Source organism: Penicillium rubens (genome assembly GCF_028828025.1).
Source record: "Penicillium rubens strain IBT 27055 chromosome Unknown utg000002l_segment0_segment0, whole genome shotgun sequence".
NCBI classification, from domain to species: Eukaryota; Fungi; Ascomycota; class Eurotiomycetes; order Eurotiales; family Aspergillaceae; genus Penicillium; species Penicillium rubens.
The window spans coordinates 4,309,288-4,327,162 of record NW_026890600.1 but is presented as its reverse complement, the minus strand read 5'-3'; the positions used below and the strand labels follow the sequence as shown (position 1 = coordinate 4,327,162).

The following is a 17,875-nucleotide window of genomic DNA, read 5'->3' as shown; positions in this document are numbered from 1 at the left end:
TCTCATCCCAGGCTGTTGGATACGGGTGCGTACAGGATGCGGGTTGAATATAACTTCAAATAGCCCTGAATTTGAGATAAAGGGCTTCACAGCCAAGCATGGAATCCCGCCAAGAGCGGGGACCACGCGCCTTGGCCCGATTTCTACGCCATGGACTGGACAAGAAACGATGCCGTATGGACGGCGTATCTTGGTATTCGAGTTCATGGAATTGTTACCTGGCGGAAGTTGTCCAGGGACATGGAATCACAGCACTATAAAATTTATGACAAAATATTGTTATGCTTTATAGAAGTGAAAGAAGAACACAATCGGATCGATATATTTCTGCTATAGCCGGCGGTCAAGTGGTCTTTTCGACGTTTTGAGCTTTCAATGTCGTTAGTTCTGAGAATACACATTGTGCCTCCCACATCAATACCATCCAAGACTCAATGAGTCATATTTATATCTCACTCCAGTCCAACCAGACAGTAATCCCCTCCAGCTCCTCCCGATGCTCCATGTAATAAGCCTGACCCAACATGTGAAGCTTCCGGCGATCCGTCTTCTTAGACTTCGTGCGCGGAACTGTATCAATAAGGAGATACAGCGCAGGAACATAGTACTTCGGTAAGCTCTGGCGGACCGCCTCGCTCAGCGACTGAGTGAGCGCATGAACAGCGTGTCTCTCACTAATAGGATGGAACCCCATCTCTTCCACAGGACCTCTTTCCATGTTCATGGGATTATTCGCCAGGTATAAATATACGGCAAGAATGGGATCGCCCTGGCCATCAATAGCGCCGAGAACGTCCACGATGGCCGCATCGCCCGTAGACAGATTGCGTCGCAGAACGTACTCCACTTGCCCGGCTTCGACGCGCGCCCCGTCCAGCTTGAGCATGCTGTCCTTGCGGCCCATCAGCTCGATGGTCCCGTCGTGATTGTACCGGCCTAGATCTCCCGAGCGATAGAGGCGGTGATTTGGTCTCTCGGGGTGCAGCTGCGCCATCCAGACTGGCGGTGCAGGTAGGAAGTTCTCCGATTTCCCAGAGACGTGGTCTAGATATCCCCTGGAGAGATGAGGGCCCTCGATGAGGAGTTCGCCTACGGCTCCGACGGGCATCAGTTGGTCAGGGTTATCGGGGTTGACGATCCAGATTGCACCGGTGGCAGGACGACCGACCACCGACCCGCGGCCCATTTCGAGATTGCGGTTGTATGCGCAGAGGGAGGCTACCTCACCCATGCCGTATTGATTCACCACCTGCACGCGGTCCAGCCATTTCGCCAGTACCGCGCTTGAGACTGGCTCCCCGCCGATGCACATCATCTCCAGGGTTGGGACGCGGTCCGGCTCCATGTCGATCGCAACTGATGGCGTTATGAACATCATGTTCCCCTCCAGATCGTTCATGTCGTTCATCAGCGAGTCCATAGTCAGGGATCGAGTAGGAACGCAGCAGCACCCACCAGCCATGAGAGGTGCCAGGAAGTCATTGTTGCTGATGTCGAAGGTGTATGCATCGAATTGGAACATCCGGGTATGTGGTCCCATGCCCATGACTCGGATGTAATCCGTCAGTGCTGAAGCATAGCTACGGTGCTCCTGGACAATTCCTTTTGGTTTTCCCGTGCTGCCGGATGTGAAGAGCACAACGCAAGGGTCCGTGGGCGTGACGGTTGAACAAGGGACTGAGGTCACCAATGGTAAACTGGAAACGGAGGCCTCGCTGACCTCGAAGACAGTTTCGACCCGATCGGCAAATCTTTCCTTGTACCCGGCTGAGGTGAGCATGATCTTTATCTGGGTGCGTTCGAGGACAGATGTAAGATATGGTGGTGGATCACTGCCGTCAACGCAGATGTACGCACCGCCAGCCATGAGGACGGCCAGTCGGGCCACAACAGCCCAGGTGGATTTGTAGAAGGCGCAGGCCACATAGATGTTTGGTCCCACGCCTTGTCCTACTAGCGAATATGCTAACCGAGAAGTCAAATCTTCGAGTTGTCGATATGTCAGATCACCATCCCAAGAGCGAACGGCAGGAGCATCGGGGGTTGTCTTCGCGTGTTGTAAACACAGCTCATGTAACAAGGCATCATTTGCAGGGCCGATGCTTGCAGTGAATTGGGTAATCAGGGCACGATCTTGCGGGGCGCATAACTCGAGGCTGCCGATCGTCTGTCTGGAGGAGCCATCAATTGATGAGAGGGCCTGGTTGAAGCTGTGCAAGAGGCTGGTAGCTAATGGCAGCCCGATGCCGGTGTTTCCGACATCTAATCGGACATATAACCTATCGTCGGATGTATGTCGTATCGAAAGGCGGAGGCCGGTGAATGGCGAGTCTACCTCCCCTAAATGCCTTGCCGGTATGTCACAGCAGGCCCGGCATCCGCCAATGCATTCATCCTGACTAGAGGGGATGCGCGTTGGCGCTTGTTTCTGGTAGACGATTGTCACGTTGAACCCGTCATGCTCACCGGTCTGGCCGTTGTGGATGTTCTCCGTACCTCCGGTCTGACATAGTGGGCCCAATGCTTCAATGCACTCGCGGAAGAGATCTCTCACGGTGTCATGAGGATCTACATGGGTCTGGACGGTCGGCATTGAGCTGCCATGAGCTGCCTCGCCTATGTAGCATTGGCCCCTTTGATAGTCTTGACCAATGTATAGGGTTGTCGAGCAGGAGAATGCTCTGATTGTGCTAACCCAGGCCAATTGGAGTAGTCGCTGGATATGAATATCCGGATGTTCTTCCTGGGCACGTGGGGATGGATCGAGGGTATCGGCGAGATGCAGGAGTCGCCAAGCGCGTACCTTCAGGGCGAGGTCAACTCCATTGGTAGAAGTACCATTGACTGCTACCTTTAATTGAGCAGTATTGGGCTGGGGAACAACGATTGTAGGTTCTAACAGAACAGGAGCCATACTGAAGATGAACTGCAACAAGTGCGGAGAAACAAATTAAAACAAATTATGAGGATCAGGGACTTTTCTGGCCTAAATGTACGGCGGTTTACACAGGGAAGAGGCATGCAGAACTGGTCTCATTATGAACTTCTCCCTTGGCAACCTCTTTGTTGAAGCGGGCACTCAATAAGGCCTCGTTATTGACCCCACGGGCATCGATTGGGCAAATCATAGCCATCGGCAGGTTTTAGAGCTCGTAATATGTACTCTGTGCAGCAGCGTCACTTTGTACCAGTGAAGTGTTTGCTCTGATGTGAGAGGTGTTGGTGTTTAGAAATGGGCTGCCTGGGCTCGCAGAGTGGGCAATTAGAGCCGGGGGGCTTTGGGGGCGCTCTGCGAATCAGAATCCTCAATGAGATGGACGAAAAAAAGCAAGGGTTATAAAGTGCGCTTTGGCCAATCCAATATTGAAGATCAGCAGTGATCTGCGTTGTTCTTTTTGGCGTAAATAGTCAGCGTTGGAGTGGCAGTAGTACGAAGTACGAACAGTCAGCTGCAAATGGAGTCAATGTACTCCTTACTCCGTAAGATATTAGGTGAGAATGAAACCAGGGAATTAAGACATGTGTTATCGATTATGTTCATTTAATTCCTCAGCTAAAAGTACAAAGATACAAACAAACCCCATGTCCCCAGCAACGAAATCAGACATTCTGCATAACCCCAGGACGAACACCCTCGAGGATCGACGATAGCTCAGCCCAGAGTTTCTCACGCGCTTGGCGCCCCTCATCACTCCGCACAAAAGGTGAAAGTGCAGTGCTCTCCACATGCCCATCGGTCATATATGCACCATGGCTTTCGAGTCCAGCCGAAGCACCCGCCACGAGCGTTCGAGATCCAACCTCAGTGGATCGCGCCAATACCGCTTTCATCAGGGTTAACTTCCACCCAGACTCTCGTGTTAATTGCGAATGGCAGAAACCAGGGTTGAGCATGTTGATGACCACCTGAGATCCAGGCACTCGGCCCGCTAGTTCCTGTACAAGCAGTACCTGGAGCAGCTTCGATAAAGGGTATCGCTCGTGCATTTTCGCATTTGCTCGGTCGCTGACGAACTTCAATGGTTGGTCTTCCTTCCATTCTGTGAAATTCACCCATGCGTGCACCTCACTCACTACGAAGGTAAGTCGGGGCGTGCGCGATGGATCCTTTTGCCGTGTCGCCTTCATGGTTGGCAGGATGAGGAGGCCGAGGAGTAGGGTGTTGATGACATTGACAGTGACGGTTCGCTCATAGCCCTCGGCGATACCAAACTGCTCTGTGGCAATTGCTGCATTTAGTATGGCTACATCGAGTTTGGGGAGCTGCGAGACGCGCTCGCTAAATGCAAGGGCCGAGGCGTTGGAGGCTAGGTCGACCTCCCACACTTCACAGACGCCTAGACGGCCTGTGGACTTTTCAATGTCCTCTTTTGCTGCTTTTCCTGCAGCCACATTTCGAACAGCAAGGATAACTCGTGCTGCACCAAGTCGCGTGATGTGACGTGCAGCCTCTAGCCCTAAACCGACATTGGCGCCGGTGACGAGCGCCGTCTGGTCGGCGAAAGACTGTGTCGGATATTGGGGAGTAACGAGAAATTGTGAGTAAAAGAAACCCATGATGAATGAGGATTTGAATTGGTGAACAAGGAAAAACCTCAAATCCAACGGAGAAGAGATGTTCTTAAATAGAGGGAAAAAATAGAAACGTCATGCTGGGCTGCCTGGCAACACGGAGATTAACGGGGTTAAGCAAGTCGACATGTTTTTTACTGATCTCCCGAGATCGGCATTAAACATCCTTATCACCGAACATAGAAGGACAAACCTGACACTTTTGGGCACAAGACTAGAGTTCCTCATGGCAAAAAGGTCGATTTAGCTAGATAGCTTGGGTATATAGGCGTGGACGCTAATAGCGGTATTGGATATGAGGCGATCACGACATCACAGGAGTAGTTGGGTTATGTCCACTTCTCTTGCGCAATATGACTTGACAGACTTCTCTGAAGTGGTTCCGCTCTTGAAAACAGAGGCAACACATAGACCACCGCAATCCAACAATTCCAAAGTCGAAATGTCTGTTTATCCCCTTGAACAGAACGCACCACCAGAGTCCTCAAGGCCACCAGTGAAGCCAATGTCATACTCACGGTGAACCAAAGAGATGACACAGCCCAAAACATCGGACACCATACTCCCCAACAGAACATGGGTATGGCAATGGTCCACCGCGCCGCAGTATCACCCCATACCAGAGGCACCGTTCGCCGACCGCGTTTAGCATCGCCGGCTTGATCAGACATGTCCTGCAATTGAACGGTGGAGAAAATAATGCCTATGATGACAAGAAGCCACTGTCCCGACCATCCAAGCGGGTGAAGAGATAGCAAAGAACCACCTAAGGCCACTTCCATCGCCCCCGATGCGAAACAGGTATATCCCAGTCCGTTGATAATATTCCGAATGACCGGGTTCTTGTCCGCGCCACCCCAGTTATTGTACCACATCCCTAACCATATCAACGCCACGGAATGTCGGACTCCCCCGGCGAATGCAAGGCTATATATCGGGGCAAATATGTATGAAATGAGCATGACTCGCGTTCCCCACTCGTGAGATATCCGGCCTCGAGGGAAGGGACGCCATGGTTTGTTCAAACTGTCCTCCGAAATGGCTTTTTGACCCCGTTGATTGTTGATGGCAAAAGGGATTAGGTTAATTAGAAGCCATGATAATGCCGCGAAAGCTCTCCCAGTCCACTTCAGTGATTCGACGATGCTTTGCGGAGGACGGAGACCCCCTGCAACTTCTGGGTCGTATTTTGACGCGGCCCAGGCGTTTGTGATCCCGAAAATGGTACTTGGTACCACGATGGTTTTGAAATCGCTGAAGACGAACAGCCAGAGGGTATATGAGTGGTACCACAGAGATGTCAATGCCCTTTGGACTATTAAGACATATCGGCTCATGACTGAAGGGTGTCGATGGTCCAATCGAGTCGGATGGTATATGATATACCTTTGGCGTTAGCCTTATTTCTATGTACGACAGTCCGTTGAGTTTGAGCCCTGGGGCCAGAACTTTGGGAATCGACGAAGACGCTCTAATAAGAGAGGAAAATAAGAGACCAAAGGTCGTAGACTTTTAAATGTCTCGGACAAGGCATACAACCTATGCTAAATAGCTGGCCAGATTTGGGGTAAAACTATCAAACACATTGGTTACCCAGATATCCGAAAAGCCTGAGTTTAGGTCATATATCCTCCGATGGCCGAGAATGACGAGCGTTGTCCAACGTTGTTTTGGTCTTCCTTTCGCTGCGACCTTGATACACACAGCCCAATTCAGAGCCACTGTGGCACTCGAAATGGACAAATCTGCCAGTTCCAAAATATTCTGTTTGTTCACCATCATGCTATCCCCAGGGGCAGTTGCAATCATTGCGGGGCTACTGGCCCACCAGCTTGTCTTTATTCATGGAGAATGGCATCTTAAGGCCCCTACAGTCGTGGTTGTTCACCTTATTTCCGGCTGTTTATTATATGCGAACCATTTGTTTGCTGGAAGCCCTCGAGCCAGCTTGTTTCAGACAATATACTTAGCGACATGCTATCTGTCAGCACTATTCACAAGCATCACGGTATACCGACTCATATTTCATCGATTGAGATACTTTCCCGGCCCAAGGTTAGCCGCAGTGAGTAAATTATGGCATGTTTGGAAATGCCGTGATTCGCGTGGACATCTCGTCTTGCAGGCCTGGCACGAGAAATATGGAGAGTTCGTACGAACAGGTGGGTAGGATACATCGCAACCCAAGAAGTAATGCCGCATAATATTGAGATTGAATGGTTAGGCCCGGCCGAAATTACCATATTCCACCCCGAGGCCTATGAGGCCATGGATGGTCCTGACAATCATAACACGCGCTCTGATTGGTACGACCTTCTATATCCTCGGATATCCTCAATCTTTACTCGCGACCGACAACTGCACCATGAACGGCGGAAAATGTGGGAGCAAGCCTTGAGCAGAAAAGGTCTGAATTTAATGGTCCACAATAGGTCAGAGACTGACACAGTCGTTCAGCATTGCCCCAGTATCATCGGCGAGTGGTGGAAAAGGTACGGACACTGACCAGACTAGTTGCTTTGGAGCAATCACGCCCTGTTCTCATCAATGACCTCATGTATTTCTTTGTGTTTGACTCGATGGGTGATTTCGCCTTCAGCGAAGACTTCGGCATGATGAAGAACAAGAGGTGGCATTCGTCGATAGCGATGTTGCGCTCGGCGCTCACATTGCTGGGTCCCTTCAGTCCTGCTATATGGATCCCAAGACTGGGGTTTGCATTTATTCCTTCGCTGTGGAAGGTCCGGCATTGGTTTCATATGCTCGAGTTTTGTGACCAATGCATGGCTAGACGGATGAAGGTACTGGAACTATATCGGTAGGCGAACATTCGACTGACATAGAGCTAGAAAACGCTCCCAGATCGCGATATTGCATCTTGGTTCATTGAGGACCACGTCAAACACGGATCGGACCCCACGCGGGAGCGATGGTTGAGCGGCGATACTGCAACGCTAGTTGTAGCTGGGAGGTCAGTATGGCTGAACATCATTGAGGCAATAGACTGATAATCGTAGCGATACCACCGCTCCGAGCCTAACGCTTCTCTTCTATTTTCTCGCTCGCTATCCCATGCATGTTGAGAAGATCTATGAAGAGACCCGCGGGGTTGACAGAGAGAACCCAGCTGCCCTGGCTACGTTGCCACATTTGACGGGGACTATAAACGAAGCAATGAGACTGCTTCCAGCAGTACTAACATTCAGCTCTCGAGTAACTCCACCAGAAGGACTAATGATAGATGGCACGTTTATCCCGGGGAATACTAAGATATGTGCACCACGCTACACAATCGGTCGACGTGAGAGACCCCGTATCGTTTCTTAGGTCAGAAATATTAATTTTGGATTTCAAGTTGAGACAGCATATGTCTACCCCCATGAGTTCATTCCCGAGCGGTGGTACAGCCAACCGGAGCTGATCAAGGATAAAAGGGCATTTGCTCCTTTTGGCGTCGGTAAGCTACAACCCTACCATTGATCCATGTGGTCACTATCTTCCATGTGGCTAGTCGGGTTGCACGAGGACATCAAGAGGCTCGTGTTCTGACTCGTTGTTTCAATAGGGCGTACGAGCTGTGTTGGCCGTCACTTAGCTCTTGCACAGATCCGACTTGTTACTGCTGCCTTGGTGTTCCATTATCGGATCAGCTTTGCATCTGGTGAAAATAATGGCGAGGCTGTGGAACGGGATATGAAGGACCAGTTGACCGCGCAGCCTGGGGCTTGTCGACTAGTGTTTCAACGTCGGGTACAGGCAATGTGAACTGTGAACCGGGGTAGGGGAAGTGTGGAGGTAATATGCTAAATCGTAATATCCATTGATTTCCGATCGAGTTCTTTCGAAATCTCCCGCGGGAGGGGTTGAACTAGATACATCCTGCAGACAATGCCTATTCACTTTCCCCTACTCAGGTCGAAATCCCCAGGCAACGTGAATGTCAAATGTAACATAGCAACCAGATTGAATATCCGTATAAGCCTTCTGCTCCAGATCATCAATCTGCCGCATGGTGAGCGCTCCCGGTGATCCTCTAGCAGCATGAAGTCGTGCCCACCCGAACATAGCCCTCATCCCATTTGCAGTCAAGCGCGGGCGCGTATCATACACCCGATCCGCAGAAACAGCCTCCGTATGGACATCTGTAAGACCCGCATTGCGCATCTCAGCTGCCAACCGATTCCAGCCATGCTCGAAGCGGGGTCTCATGGCTGTCAGGAACATGCAACCTATGGTAGTAGCAGCGCCTATCGTAGAATCAGGTCTACCGGGAAGGTGTCGAACATTAGTGAAGTTGCACTCTTCCCACTGCATAGCACCGCCAGGCTTTAGAAGCTTAGCAAGATTGCGAATAATTCTTCCCCATTCGGATGCTGCCAAACCGGCGGCAATCAGTCGAACGTGTACGATGTCATACTGTCCCCAGAGGCTGACGGGAACATCCCTGCGGGCGTCGAGAATGTGCAGAGACACATTGCTGGGGAGGGTTCTGGAAGGTGGGTAGAGCGCGGTTGATATGTCATAGCCGTGTAAGATTGCGTCGGGCCAGTTAGGGGCGAGGTTGCGCAGGAAGGCTGCAGTGCCGGTGGCGATGTCAGCAACTCGTGCTTGGGGATGCATTTTGACTCGAACGGACGGGTGCAGCAGGTAGCCGATGTTTCTGTGTCAGCAGGAGTCAGTACGGTTTGCTTGTGGACTGCTTCGCAACACAGGGCTTGGCGGGTTGGCTTACTCGGTGAGAAGATGGAATTGCTCGTCGAGTCTATCGAGTGGATGTTAGTATTTGGTGTTTTTCATTGGCTGCTGGTGAAGTCTGACCTTTGCCCTTCGGTGGAATCTCGCTGCATATTCTCCGCGTATGTATCCCTGAGAAAGGACATCTTGGGCAGTGTACTTTGATTCAAACGGACGAAGGTCGATGTCTCGGAATGTACAAATAGGAAAGGATGCAGGGGGCTGCAGCGTGTTGATGGGAAGAGTGTGGATTTCGATGTGACTGACCGAGTCACTCTAACCTTTGCCTCAAAACAACCTTGGAGGTTTGGTCTTCTCACTGCAGTTGCGATGGTCTGATCTGTGTACTTTCCCAGCTGACACTCTGCTGATCTCCGAATTGGAGGAAGTTCAGGTGAAAAGGTTCTCACGTTGTACGAAATGAAGTCTGCAGTGTTTATCGACACTTTCCGTATCAGACACTATTTGCATATGTCTAAATAAATCATAACAGATTAGAAACGAGGTCTTTTAACGTGAAATGTCATTATTCCTCTCGACATAACACTTCCGCTATTAAGCCGCATCGTATATACCGAACAACTTTGTTTTATACTGTCAGAGATTGTCATTGCTGACTCTCCCAAAGATGATCCACCTGAACCATCGCTCTCCGGTTCTGATTGTGTGGAGTTTGATATTTTTCTTCATTGCTGCAGTGGCTGTTGCGCTTCGAGTTGCCTCTACACATATTCGACGTCGGGGCTTGAAGAGTCATGACTATCTTGTGTTTTTCTCGCTTGTATGTTTGACCGGCTACGTGGTGGACATGCTAATTGGTAATTCGGACTGACTAACTTATAACGCGGCAAAGAGGGCTAATGCTTCATATCAGGGGCTACCACGGCTGGCTATGGCGGCCATACAGCGACCATGGCTGTACAAAACCCAGGGGAGTTGGTTAGCGCATTGAAGGTACTTGCTGTGTCTCCTTGGGTGTTGATGGAGGTATTAACTTATGTAGATCTTCTGGGCATCCGAATGGATGTGGGCAACTTCGACCGTTTGCTTCAGACTCGCCATCCTCCTTTTGTATATCGAGATCTTCCCAGGGAATCAAAAGTTCTTTTGGTGTGCGACTGGCGTGGGATGTCTTGTCTTCCTATACTGGGTCTCTGCGGTCTTGACCATTGCGTTGCTCTGTCGGCCAGTGGCCTACAACTGGGATCGCACTATTCCAGGCACTTGTGGGGACGTTTTGAAGATACAGTATGCATCTGCAGGATTCAATATGGGCATTGACTTGGGAGTCGTGTTGCTGCCGCTCCCTATTGTCTGGCGACTGCAAATGTCGAGTCGCAAAAAGACTGGTGTCACTGCCTCTTTCGCCATAGGCATCCTGTAAGCCGCCCGCGAGCTGAGTCCCTTTGCATATTCAGTTGCTGACCGCTAGTAGAACAGCCGGTATCAATCTTGGCCGGATTATTCAGACCAAGCTGTGCCCTGCTGATGACCTGGTCTACTGCCTCAGAGACTCGTCTATTTTTATCATGGCAGAAATGACGGCTGGGATCTTGGTTTCCTGTGTTCCGACGTTTGGGCCCCTATTGTTTCGCAGGCGAAACGTACATCCGGCCCAACCACGCGATTTGCCCACAATTGGGTCAGCTCGAATCCGCCGTCGGCCGGCAAAATTCGATTCTCTCCTTTCCACGCTTGACCATAGTCACAATGATGGTGAAGAGCGAGGCCAGACAAAGGAAGCGGAGCATGCCAGGGCTGGGGCTGATAATGAAGCTCCAGAGACAGGCATCTTAGTGACACGCGACCTGGATGTGCATAGTCTGAACGTGCTTCCTCGAGTGTCGGAGAATTATACTGTTTGAAACGCGGATATTCTTGTCTCAGAGTGAGGCATTCTGAGATGCACGTTCCCGGGAGATCTGCACGGCTCCACAAGAAGGAATTGCCCAAGTGGACTTTTTGACAACTCCAGACCTGGCAACGCAGACCTGGCAACGCGCAAGGATGCAGATGCTTATGCTCCGTAATGCATGTCAGATTTGTACCACCTTGGGTGAGTCCGAGCCGTTTGTACTGGTCGCTTTACTATTGAAGTTAGTTTGAGAATACATTAAACCAATTAATTGGATCAGATTTGTCTGGAGTCATAACCATCGGAGCATAGATAGCCTTGGATTATATTTTCGCCAGGCATCAAGACGATATAAGGCTGTCAGACCACGTGCGGGGAACCCGACTTTCTTTTGCCTCAAGTCTCCCACCTTCACAACTCACCATGGTCTCCAAGTCTTTTACGGTTGTGGTCTGTCATGGCTCCTACCATACCCCGGCCCCATATCAACCTCTTGTCGATGCCTTGACTGCGAATGGAATCGAAACCTATTGTTCCCAGCGGCCGACGTGTGATCTCAGTCAGCTCAATGTCGGCAACCCCAACAACCCGGATTTCGATCGCAGGGCTCCCCCGGGAGGCTACCCTCTCCCTGCAGATGACGCGGCAGAGGTTGGGCTGTTGCTCGACAAGTTGATTGCACAGGGCAAGTCGGTACTACTCGCAGGACACTCTTCCGGTGGTTGGGTCGCCGCTGAGGCTGCACAATATTCTCGCCAAGCTCCCGTCCGTGCAAAGGAAGGAAAGATCGGTGGTGTGATTGGGATCTTCTTCATCGGGGCATTTATTGTTCCGCAAGGCCAATCAGTACACTCATTCTTTCAGCCCCCGGACGGAAAAGTTGTTGTGCCTCCATTTATGCGATTCCATGTGGGTTTGACAGTGAACCAACATATGTCGAATACTGACCATCAATGATAGAAACATGGCATCAGTGGCCTCGGGACCATGGTCGACCCTGAACATTACCTGTTCAACGACCTTGCCCCAGAAACCGCGAAGAAGTGGGTAAGCACGTTGACAGCAGCTCCCGTTATGAATAGTCCCCTGACCCACAATCCATATGATGTTCTGCCGTGCGCCTATCTTGTCTTAGAGAAGGATCGTACATTGCCAAAGGAGTATCAGGAAGGAATGGCGGCAAGCCAGAGCAAGCCGTTCACGATCTACCATGCGCCATGTGGCCACTCGCCGCACCTTAGTTGGACAAATGAGCTCGCGGGGAAGATAGAGGATTTTGGAAAGGAAGTCCTAACTGAAAGCACGTCATATTAAGTGATATCCAGAAATGAATCTCTCTTCAAAATATATAAAGAGCCCATCTGAGTTACACTTGAACAATCTCAAGGTCTGACGAATGGGAAGGTGAGGGTTTGTGCAACGGCACCTTCCATTCGAGGTCAAACACTTTCCCTTTCCCACTTCCTCACTTCTTCATTTCTTCGTCTCTTCAGCATTTCCAACCATTTCCCATCTCTCCTTCCATTGCAGCCATGGATACCCCTCGCTATGTATTCGGCGCCCAAGGATTTGGTGTGGCCTGGACAGCTGACAATGTCGACCACCTCATGAATAGTCTCAGAGAGGCTGGAATCCATCAATTCGACACGGCCGCCCTGTACCCCGCAACAAATCCTGGTGAATCTGAAGAGCTACTAGGTAAAAAGAAGCCAGAGAATGCCATCATCGATACGAAGGTCCTCTTCATTGGCGATGACTCTTTGTCCTTCAAAAACCTGGGCGCCTCTATCCAGGCCAGTTTGGAGCGTCTGCAAGTCAAGAAGGTAAGAGGAAGACGTAAATGGACTGTGAGTAAGGCTAATATTGGTGATTTAATCTAGATCCACACCCTCTACGCCCATGCCCCGGATCGCAAGACCCCCATTCCTCTACAAGCTGCACACTTTGACCATTACTATCGTAAGGGGTACTTTGAAAGGCTGGGCCTGTCCAACTACAGCCCATCTGCGATCCGCGCCTGGATGGAAATCGCAGTAGAGGAAAACCTGATTATGCCTTCCGTTTATCAAGGCCAGTACAACGTCTTCTGTCGAGGCTACGAGGATGAGCTTTTCCCCGTACTTCGCGAGTTCGGCATTGACTTCGAAGCAACTTCGCCGTTGGCGGGTGGATTCCTCACCGGAAAGCTTTCCTATTCACCATCGCCTGAACAGCTGGAGGGCACCCGTTTCGAAGTTGGAGAGGGTAACATGCTTGGGGCAGTTTACCGCATGTGGTACGATCAGCCCATCTATCACCAAGCGATGCGAAGGTTGGACAATATTGGTCAAAGGCTACAGACTACGGGTGCCCAATGTGCTATGCGTTGGCTGCTTTTCCACTCCAACCTCAAGGATCCTGACCGCATCGTTATCGGACCAAGCACTCTAAAGCAGCTTCAAGACTATGTCGACGCCCGGAAGGCGGGACCGCTTCCAGCAGCCGCAACAGCCGAGATCAATGCACTTTGGCCGACCCTGAAAGAAGTTGCCGCCACGATTATTGAGAAGGGGTGGTGGTCCCTCTGATTGATATGTTCAACTCCTGGGTGATCGTGGCCAAGTTTATCATGAAAAGAAACTCCAATGAGATGATAAGTTATTCATAAGCGGCAGCCTAGAGCTCGGAACCCCCTGTAGGCATGCTGTCGTCCAGCTAAGACTTGAATCCACAGATAAAAACAAATTACATGCAATGATATCTCCTAGTTCCTTATCATATGTATTTCTCTGCGATATTATGGCCTCTAATCCCTTTGTGACCTACACAATCGCCCATTCTCACCCACTGTCCAAGCCTCACTACCCACAGCCTTAAAAGCGTAGAGCATATAGTGAGGGTCATACTTTCTCTTAATCTCTTGTAGGCTGTCGTAGTTGTCCCCATAAAATGCCTGCTGCCAGTCCCTTTGGTTTGGGTCGGGTTCGTTCAAATATGCACCACCCCCAGGCGTCAACTCTTCCAGTGGTGGCATAAGTTCATCGGTAATGAGCTGCTTGCGAGCAACATTGCCATCCCAGTCAGTATAGTCGAAGGGCCTATATTAAGGTTAATAAAGGCTGGCCTAACCCCGAATGGGAGTGGAAGCAGGAGACATACGCTCCAGTTACGACATTCATCAACGCATCTCGCCAAGCTGGATTGACACTGTTGTCCGGATATGCAACTCTCGACGAGTTCACCATAACTCCTGAAATGAGGAATCCGGCGTTTCTTTCGACAATATTACGGAAGATGGTGTTCAGATCGGGCAGGTCTTGTTCGACTACGGACCTTGGAATAAGCCGACCACCGGGAAGTTGATCGGTTATGTTGATCGGCGGGCTCATCGTCTGGTAGGCATCGTAGTATGTAGGGAAATCGTCCACATAATATGCTGTTCACTCTCTGTCAGCATCCTCTCCACTTTTGTGTCATCTTTACTTACTGTACTGTATCTTGTTTTGTTCGAGGAATGCAATCAAAGGTCTAAAAAGAGAATTGGAAAGAGTCGCTGTACCCCCAGGAATGGTCGTAGGCGTTGTTGACAGTGTCGTGTTCGTTAACCACCAAATACTCGTACCTCCAGCATCCCCGATCGACGGAAGAATTGATACAAACATGGCGACCGCTGCAAAGAATGTATCTCGAGATACGCCGGTGTCGGAGAATGTCAAGTTACCCGATGCCGTCGGCAGCTCAGGGTAGGCTTTGCTCGTCATCGACACAACAACACCATATGTCCCTCCCCCTCCACCTGACAAAGCCCAGTACAGGTCTGGGTGATTTGTTGGCGACGCGGTCACCAGCTTCCCATTTGCGAGAACAACCTCCCATTCCAGGACCTGGTCAGCCGCGAGCCCAACATGGGACACCAGTTGGCCATGCCCGCCGCCTTGCGAATATCCACCCGCCAATCCGACGGTTGGACAGTTGCCGCCCACGATAACAAGTCCAGCTCTGTAAGCCGCATCGCTGGCTTCAAAGGATTGGACTCCAGCCCCCATCTTCACGGCCTTACCGGAATAGATTGGTGAGTCATAGTCCACTATGGACATGTCGTTCATGTAATGCATCCAGATCGCGAGCCCTCCAGCTCCAGTAGACTTCCCAAGCAGGTCATGTCCAGTATTACGGATGACAAGACGGATATTGTGACGAGCTGCAAAATGAATAGTTTTCTGGACATGTGCAGCATCTGTCGCATTCACGGTGTACTGGACATAGTTCCCGATCGTGCAAGGTGAAGTCTTGGACGAGAAGGCATTGCAGCTTAAGTTGGTGTATATTGGCGCCATAATTGACGAGGAGCTTTCATAGTGCGTTTCTGGGAATCCCCAAGTGGACTGGAGTTGCGCGCATTGCGATTGATCGTACGGTGTGAACGAGTCGATGTGACAGACGCTGGCAATTGGGACTGTTGCAATCAAGTTCCCATTCACTGTTTTGTTGAATCGGGCCCATAGTTGATCCTCGGGCCAGCAGGGATCTTGTGGCATGCAACGACAGGCAGGGGGACTTGTGTCGTCTGCAGCCGAAAGCCCGCAAAGCTGAGCTGCGACGAGAAGGACAGCTAAATAGAGCCGCCTCCGGGCGGGACAGGGGCTTGCCATTGTGATACTCGACTTCACTTAGTGTTCCTGCGAGCAGATAGATTATATACCTGTAGCGAAGACATAGCCCCAGGAATATGCTATTTCCTGCAAAGTGATTCAGCCTTGCACTCGAAACAACGTGCACTGCATGTCAGACGTACGGCGGCCGAAGACGGCCAATTTTGAACATGGGCTTTCTGCCACGCAGAAAGTTAGTATTCGGCGCGAATGGACGCCTACGATACAAAGTTGTACGTTATGAAAGGTTGAACCACTAGCGGTGAAAATAATATTCGTATTAATAGGCATTGTCCAAATTGGCCGTTTCTGACTGCCGTAGGGAGAGGATAGATGCTGAAATATCACATCACTTCTCACGCATATGCAGCTGTGACCCCAATTCTGAGTCAGTGGAGCTGGGGGCCTGGTTTCAGATTCAGGAATAAGACACTCGGCTCATCTTAGGTGGCATGAGAGAGCCTCTCGTCAAAGTTGGAGTGCCTAAAGTTGGCGTAACCAAGTATGGAGTGATACATATCACTTTTAGAGACGCTGGAGTCAGATTCTATTACTATAGGATATATGTATAGCACCTTATATTGCCGCAAAGGTAAACGGCTAGAGCATGATATAATGACCCCTAGTCCTATGAAACAAACCTAGAAGCATTAAGACACAACCACTTGATACGACCAAGGAGCTGGGATTGTTGAAGCCTCCGGGGGCGTGGTTAGAGGCAACGGGATTCGTGGAACTTTGAAAGAGTAGTTCCAGACTGGCTAGGCTACTTCGGAGTGGTGGCATCTTAGTTTCTGGCAATGAAAAGGTGGCCGCCATTCTGCCTCGGGGGACGCCCAGGCGTCGATAGATTCTCAAAACGAACCGAGAAATTTGTGTACACTCAGGTATGTATGAAATAGACAATGCATGCTAGTTTCGAATCAAGATGAATAGGTAGAGAATAATGCAGGCACATGGTCACAGAACAGGGCTGGTGTACACCTCAATAGAAGCCTTTTTCACGGTATTACGCCATCCAGGAAAGCGCGCCCGTGGGACAATCGAAATCCGATCGCCTGGTTGGAGATTTTGCATCCAGCGTGGTTTCTGGTCGCCGTTGTACGTAATCCGGTGATGCATGGTTTCGCCTCCAGCGTGAACATTGGTTGCCAGACGTAGGTCCTCGTCTTTGGAGGTATCATCTCGGCCCGGTGACCTTTCAATACCAAGCTCGAACCACGTCCAAGAGTTTCTGAATGTACCATGATCTTCGCGATAGCTGCTCCATCCTTGATCATGGCTCCAGATGTTGATTCTGATCTCTCGAACGGGAAATCGCTCGCCTTGGACGGGCTCAGATGTCAAGTATGGAGTTCGATCGCGACAGTCAGGTTCAGTATATTCTATTCTGTCTTCTCTGTAGACGGCAGATAACACCCAGTATCCTGCAAATTCTAGAACGTCCAGGACGAGTTCAGATGGCAACTTTTGGCGGAGAATGTTGAAGCTCTCGACGGCATCTGCTGAGTTCCTTGGGTAATACATTGGGTTTTCTTCAGGGGATGAAGGTTCATGTCGGAGAGAGTTAACGTCTTCCGATGCTGTGGAGTATGAGGATCCCATGGTGACTAGAAGAGGTGATGTGGTTAGGCCAGGGGTGCGCCCGATTAGATCGGCCACGCGTGGCTTGGCATGATCGAGCTGTGGCTATGCAGGATCACGAGGATCCCGAGGATGGCGAGGAACGGGGCATAATTCTTCCCAGCGTCTCGGCCACGTAACGACTTAATGTTGGGCAATAAAAACACGTGTTTATGGTTTTTCAAGTCGTAGATCCGGAAAGAAATGACGGCCTGCCGGTTCGGTTGGATTATACACAATGATATATATGGTACATTACAACAATATATAACCGCCAGTGCGCCATAGTGTAGTTCACCAGCACAACATTTCGTAAAACTAGTATATGTTTATTCTTTTACTATAGTTCCAGAGGATGCATATCTCACCACTAGGCATAGGAAGCTTGAATACGCTAATGATATAGTCCGTAAGAAGGCCCATCTCCCAGCGAAAGCGAATTGTCGGGCTCGCTCCTTAA

General features: G+C 50.4%; 10 protein-coding genes across 10 annotated transcripts; 5 read left to right on the top strand and 5 right to left on the bottom strand.

Annotated features, from left to right (window-relative positions):
• Positions 1-445: 445 nt before the first annotated feature.
• On the bottom strand, positions 446-2,914 carry N7525_004126 (non-ribosomal peptide synthetase; the record flags this gene model as incomplete). The annotated part of the gene is made up of 1 exon (XM_061212926.1): positions 446-2,914. The coding sequence occupies one exon, from the start codon at positions 2,912-2,914 to the stop codon at positions 446-448; it is 2,469 nt and encodes an 822-aa protein (XP_061069947.1).
• Positions 2,915-3,600: 686 nt separating this feature from the next.
• N7525_004125 (putative short-chain dehydrogenase/reductase family protein) lies at positions 3,601-4,557 on the bottom strand (the record flags this gene model as incomplete). Its single annotated transcript, XM_002566107.1, has 1 exon — positions 3,601-4,557. One exon carries the CDS (start codon positions 4,555-4,557, stop codon positions 3,601-3,603), a length of 957 nt encoding a protein of 318 aa, XP_002566153.1.
• A 457-nt stretch (positions 4,558-5,014) lies between these two features.
• N7525_004124 (uncharacterized protein) lies at positions 5,015-5,327 on the top strand (the record flags this gene model as incomplete). Its single annotated transcript, XM_061212925.1, has 2 exons — positions 5,015-5,091; positions 5,114-5,327. 2 exons carry the CDS (start codon positions 5,015-5,017, stop codon positions 5,325-5,327), a joined length of 291 nt encoding a protein of 96 aa, XP_061069946.1.
• Positions 5,328-6,765: 1,438 nt separating this feature from the next.
• On the top strand, positions 6,766-8,121 carry N7525_004123 (cytochrome P450; the record flags this gene model as incomplete). Its single annotated transcript, XM_061212924.1, has 6 exons — positions 6,766-6,979; positions 7,030-7,373; positions 7,422-7,543; positions 7,590-7,873; positions 7,928-8,029; positions 8,084-8,121. 6 exons carry the CDS (start codon positions 6,766-6,768, stop codon positions 8,119-8,121), a joined length of 1,104 nt encoding a protein of 367 aa, XP_061069945.1.
• Positions 8,122-8,478: 357 nt separating this feature from the next.
• N7525_004122 (class I SAM-dependent methyltransferase) lies at positions 8,479-9,452 on the bottom strand (the record flags this gene model as incomplete). Its single annotated transcript, XM_002566110.1, has 3 exons — positions 8,479-9,232; positions 9,305-9,334; positions 9,391-9,452. The coding sequence occupies 3 exons, from the start codon at positions 9,450-9,452 to the stop codon at positions 8,479-8,481; spliced, it is 846 nt and encodes a 281-aa protein (XP_002566156.1).
• Positions 9,453-9,934: 482 nt separating this feature from the next.
• On the top strand, positions 9,935-11,171 carry N7525_004121 (uncharacterized protein; the record flags this gene model as incomplete). The annotated part of the gene is made up of 4 exons (XM_002566111.2): positions 9,935-10,124; positions 10,181-10,260; positions 10,310-10,686; positions 10,742-11,171. 4 exons carry the CDS (start codon positions 9,935-9,937, stop codon positions 11,169-11,171), a joined length of 1,077 nt encoding a protein of 358 aa, XP_002566157.2.
• Positions 11,172-11,584: 413 nt separating this feature from the next.
• On the top strand, positions 11,585-12,475 carry N7525_004120 (alpha/beta hydrolase; the record flags this gene model as incomplete). Its single annotated transcript, XM_002566112.2, has 2 exons — positions 11,585-12,070; positions 12,122-12,475. The coding sequence occupies 2 exons, from the start codon at positions 11,585-11,587 to the stop codon at positions 12,473-12,475; spliced, it is 840 nt and encodes a 279-aa protein (XP_002566158.2).
• Positions 12,476-12,693: 218 nt separating this feature from the next.
• N7525_004119 (aldo/keto reductase family protein) lies at positions 12,694-13,728 on the top strand (the record flags this gene model as incomplete). Its single annotated transcript, XM_002566113.2, has 2 exons — positions 12,694-12,984; positions 13,042-13,728. The coding sequence occupies 2 exons, from the start codon at positions 12,694-12,696 to the stop codon at positions 13,726-13,728; spliced, it is 978 nt and encodes a 325-aa protein (XP_002566159.1).
• Positions 13,729-13,946: 218 nt separating this feature from the next.
• On the bottom strand, positions 13,947-15,792 carry N7525_004118 (FAD-dependent oxidoreductase; the record flags this gene model as incomplete). Its single annotated transcript, XM_002566114.2, has 3 exons — positions 13,947-14,238; positions 14,300-14,576; positions 14,628-15,792. The coding sequence occupies 3 exons, from the start codon at positions 15,790-15,792 to the stop codon at positions 13,947-13,949; spliced, it is 1,734 nt and encodes a 577-aa protein (XP_002566160.2).
• A 960-nt stretch (positions 15,793-16,752) lies between these two features.
• On the bottom strand, positions 16,753-17,397 carry N7525_004117 (uncharacterized protein; the record flags this gene model as incomplete). The annotated part of the gene is made up of 1 exon (XM_002566115.2): positions 16,753-17,397. One exon carries the CDS (start codon positions 17,395-17,397, stop codon positions 16,753-16,755), a length of 645 nt encoding a protein of 214 aa, XP_002566161.2.
• Between the last annotated feature and the right edge of the window lie 478 nt (positions 17,398-17,875).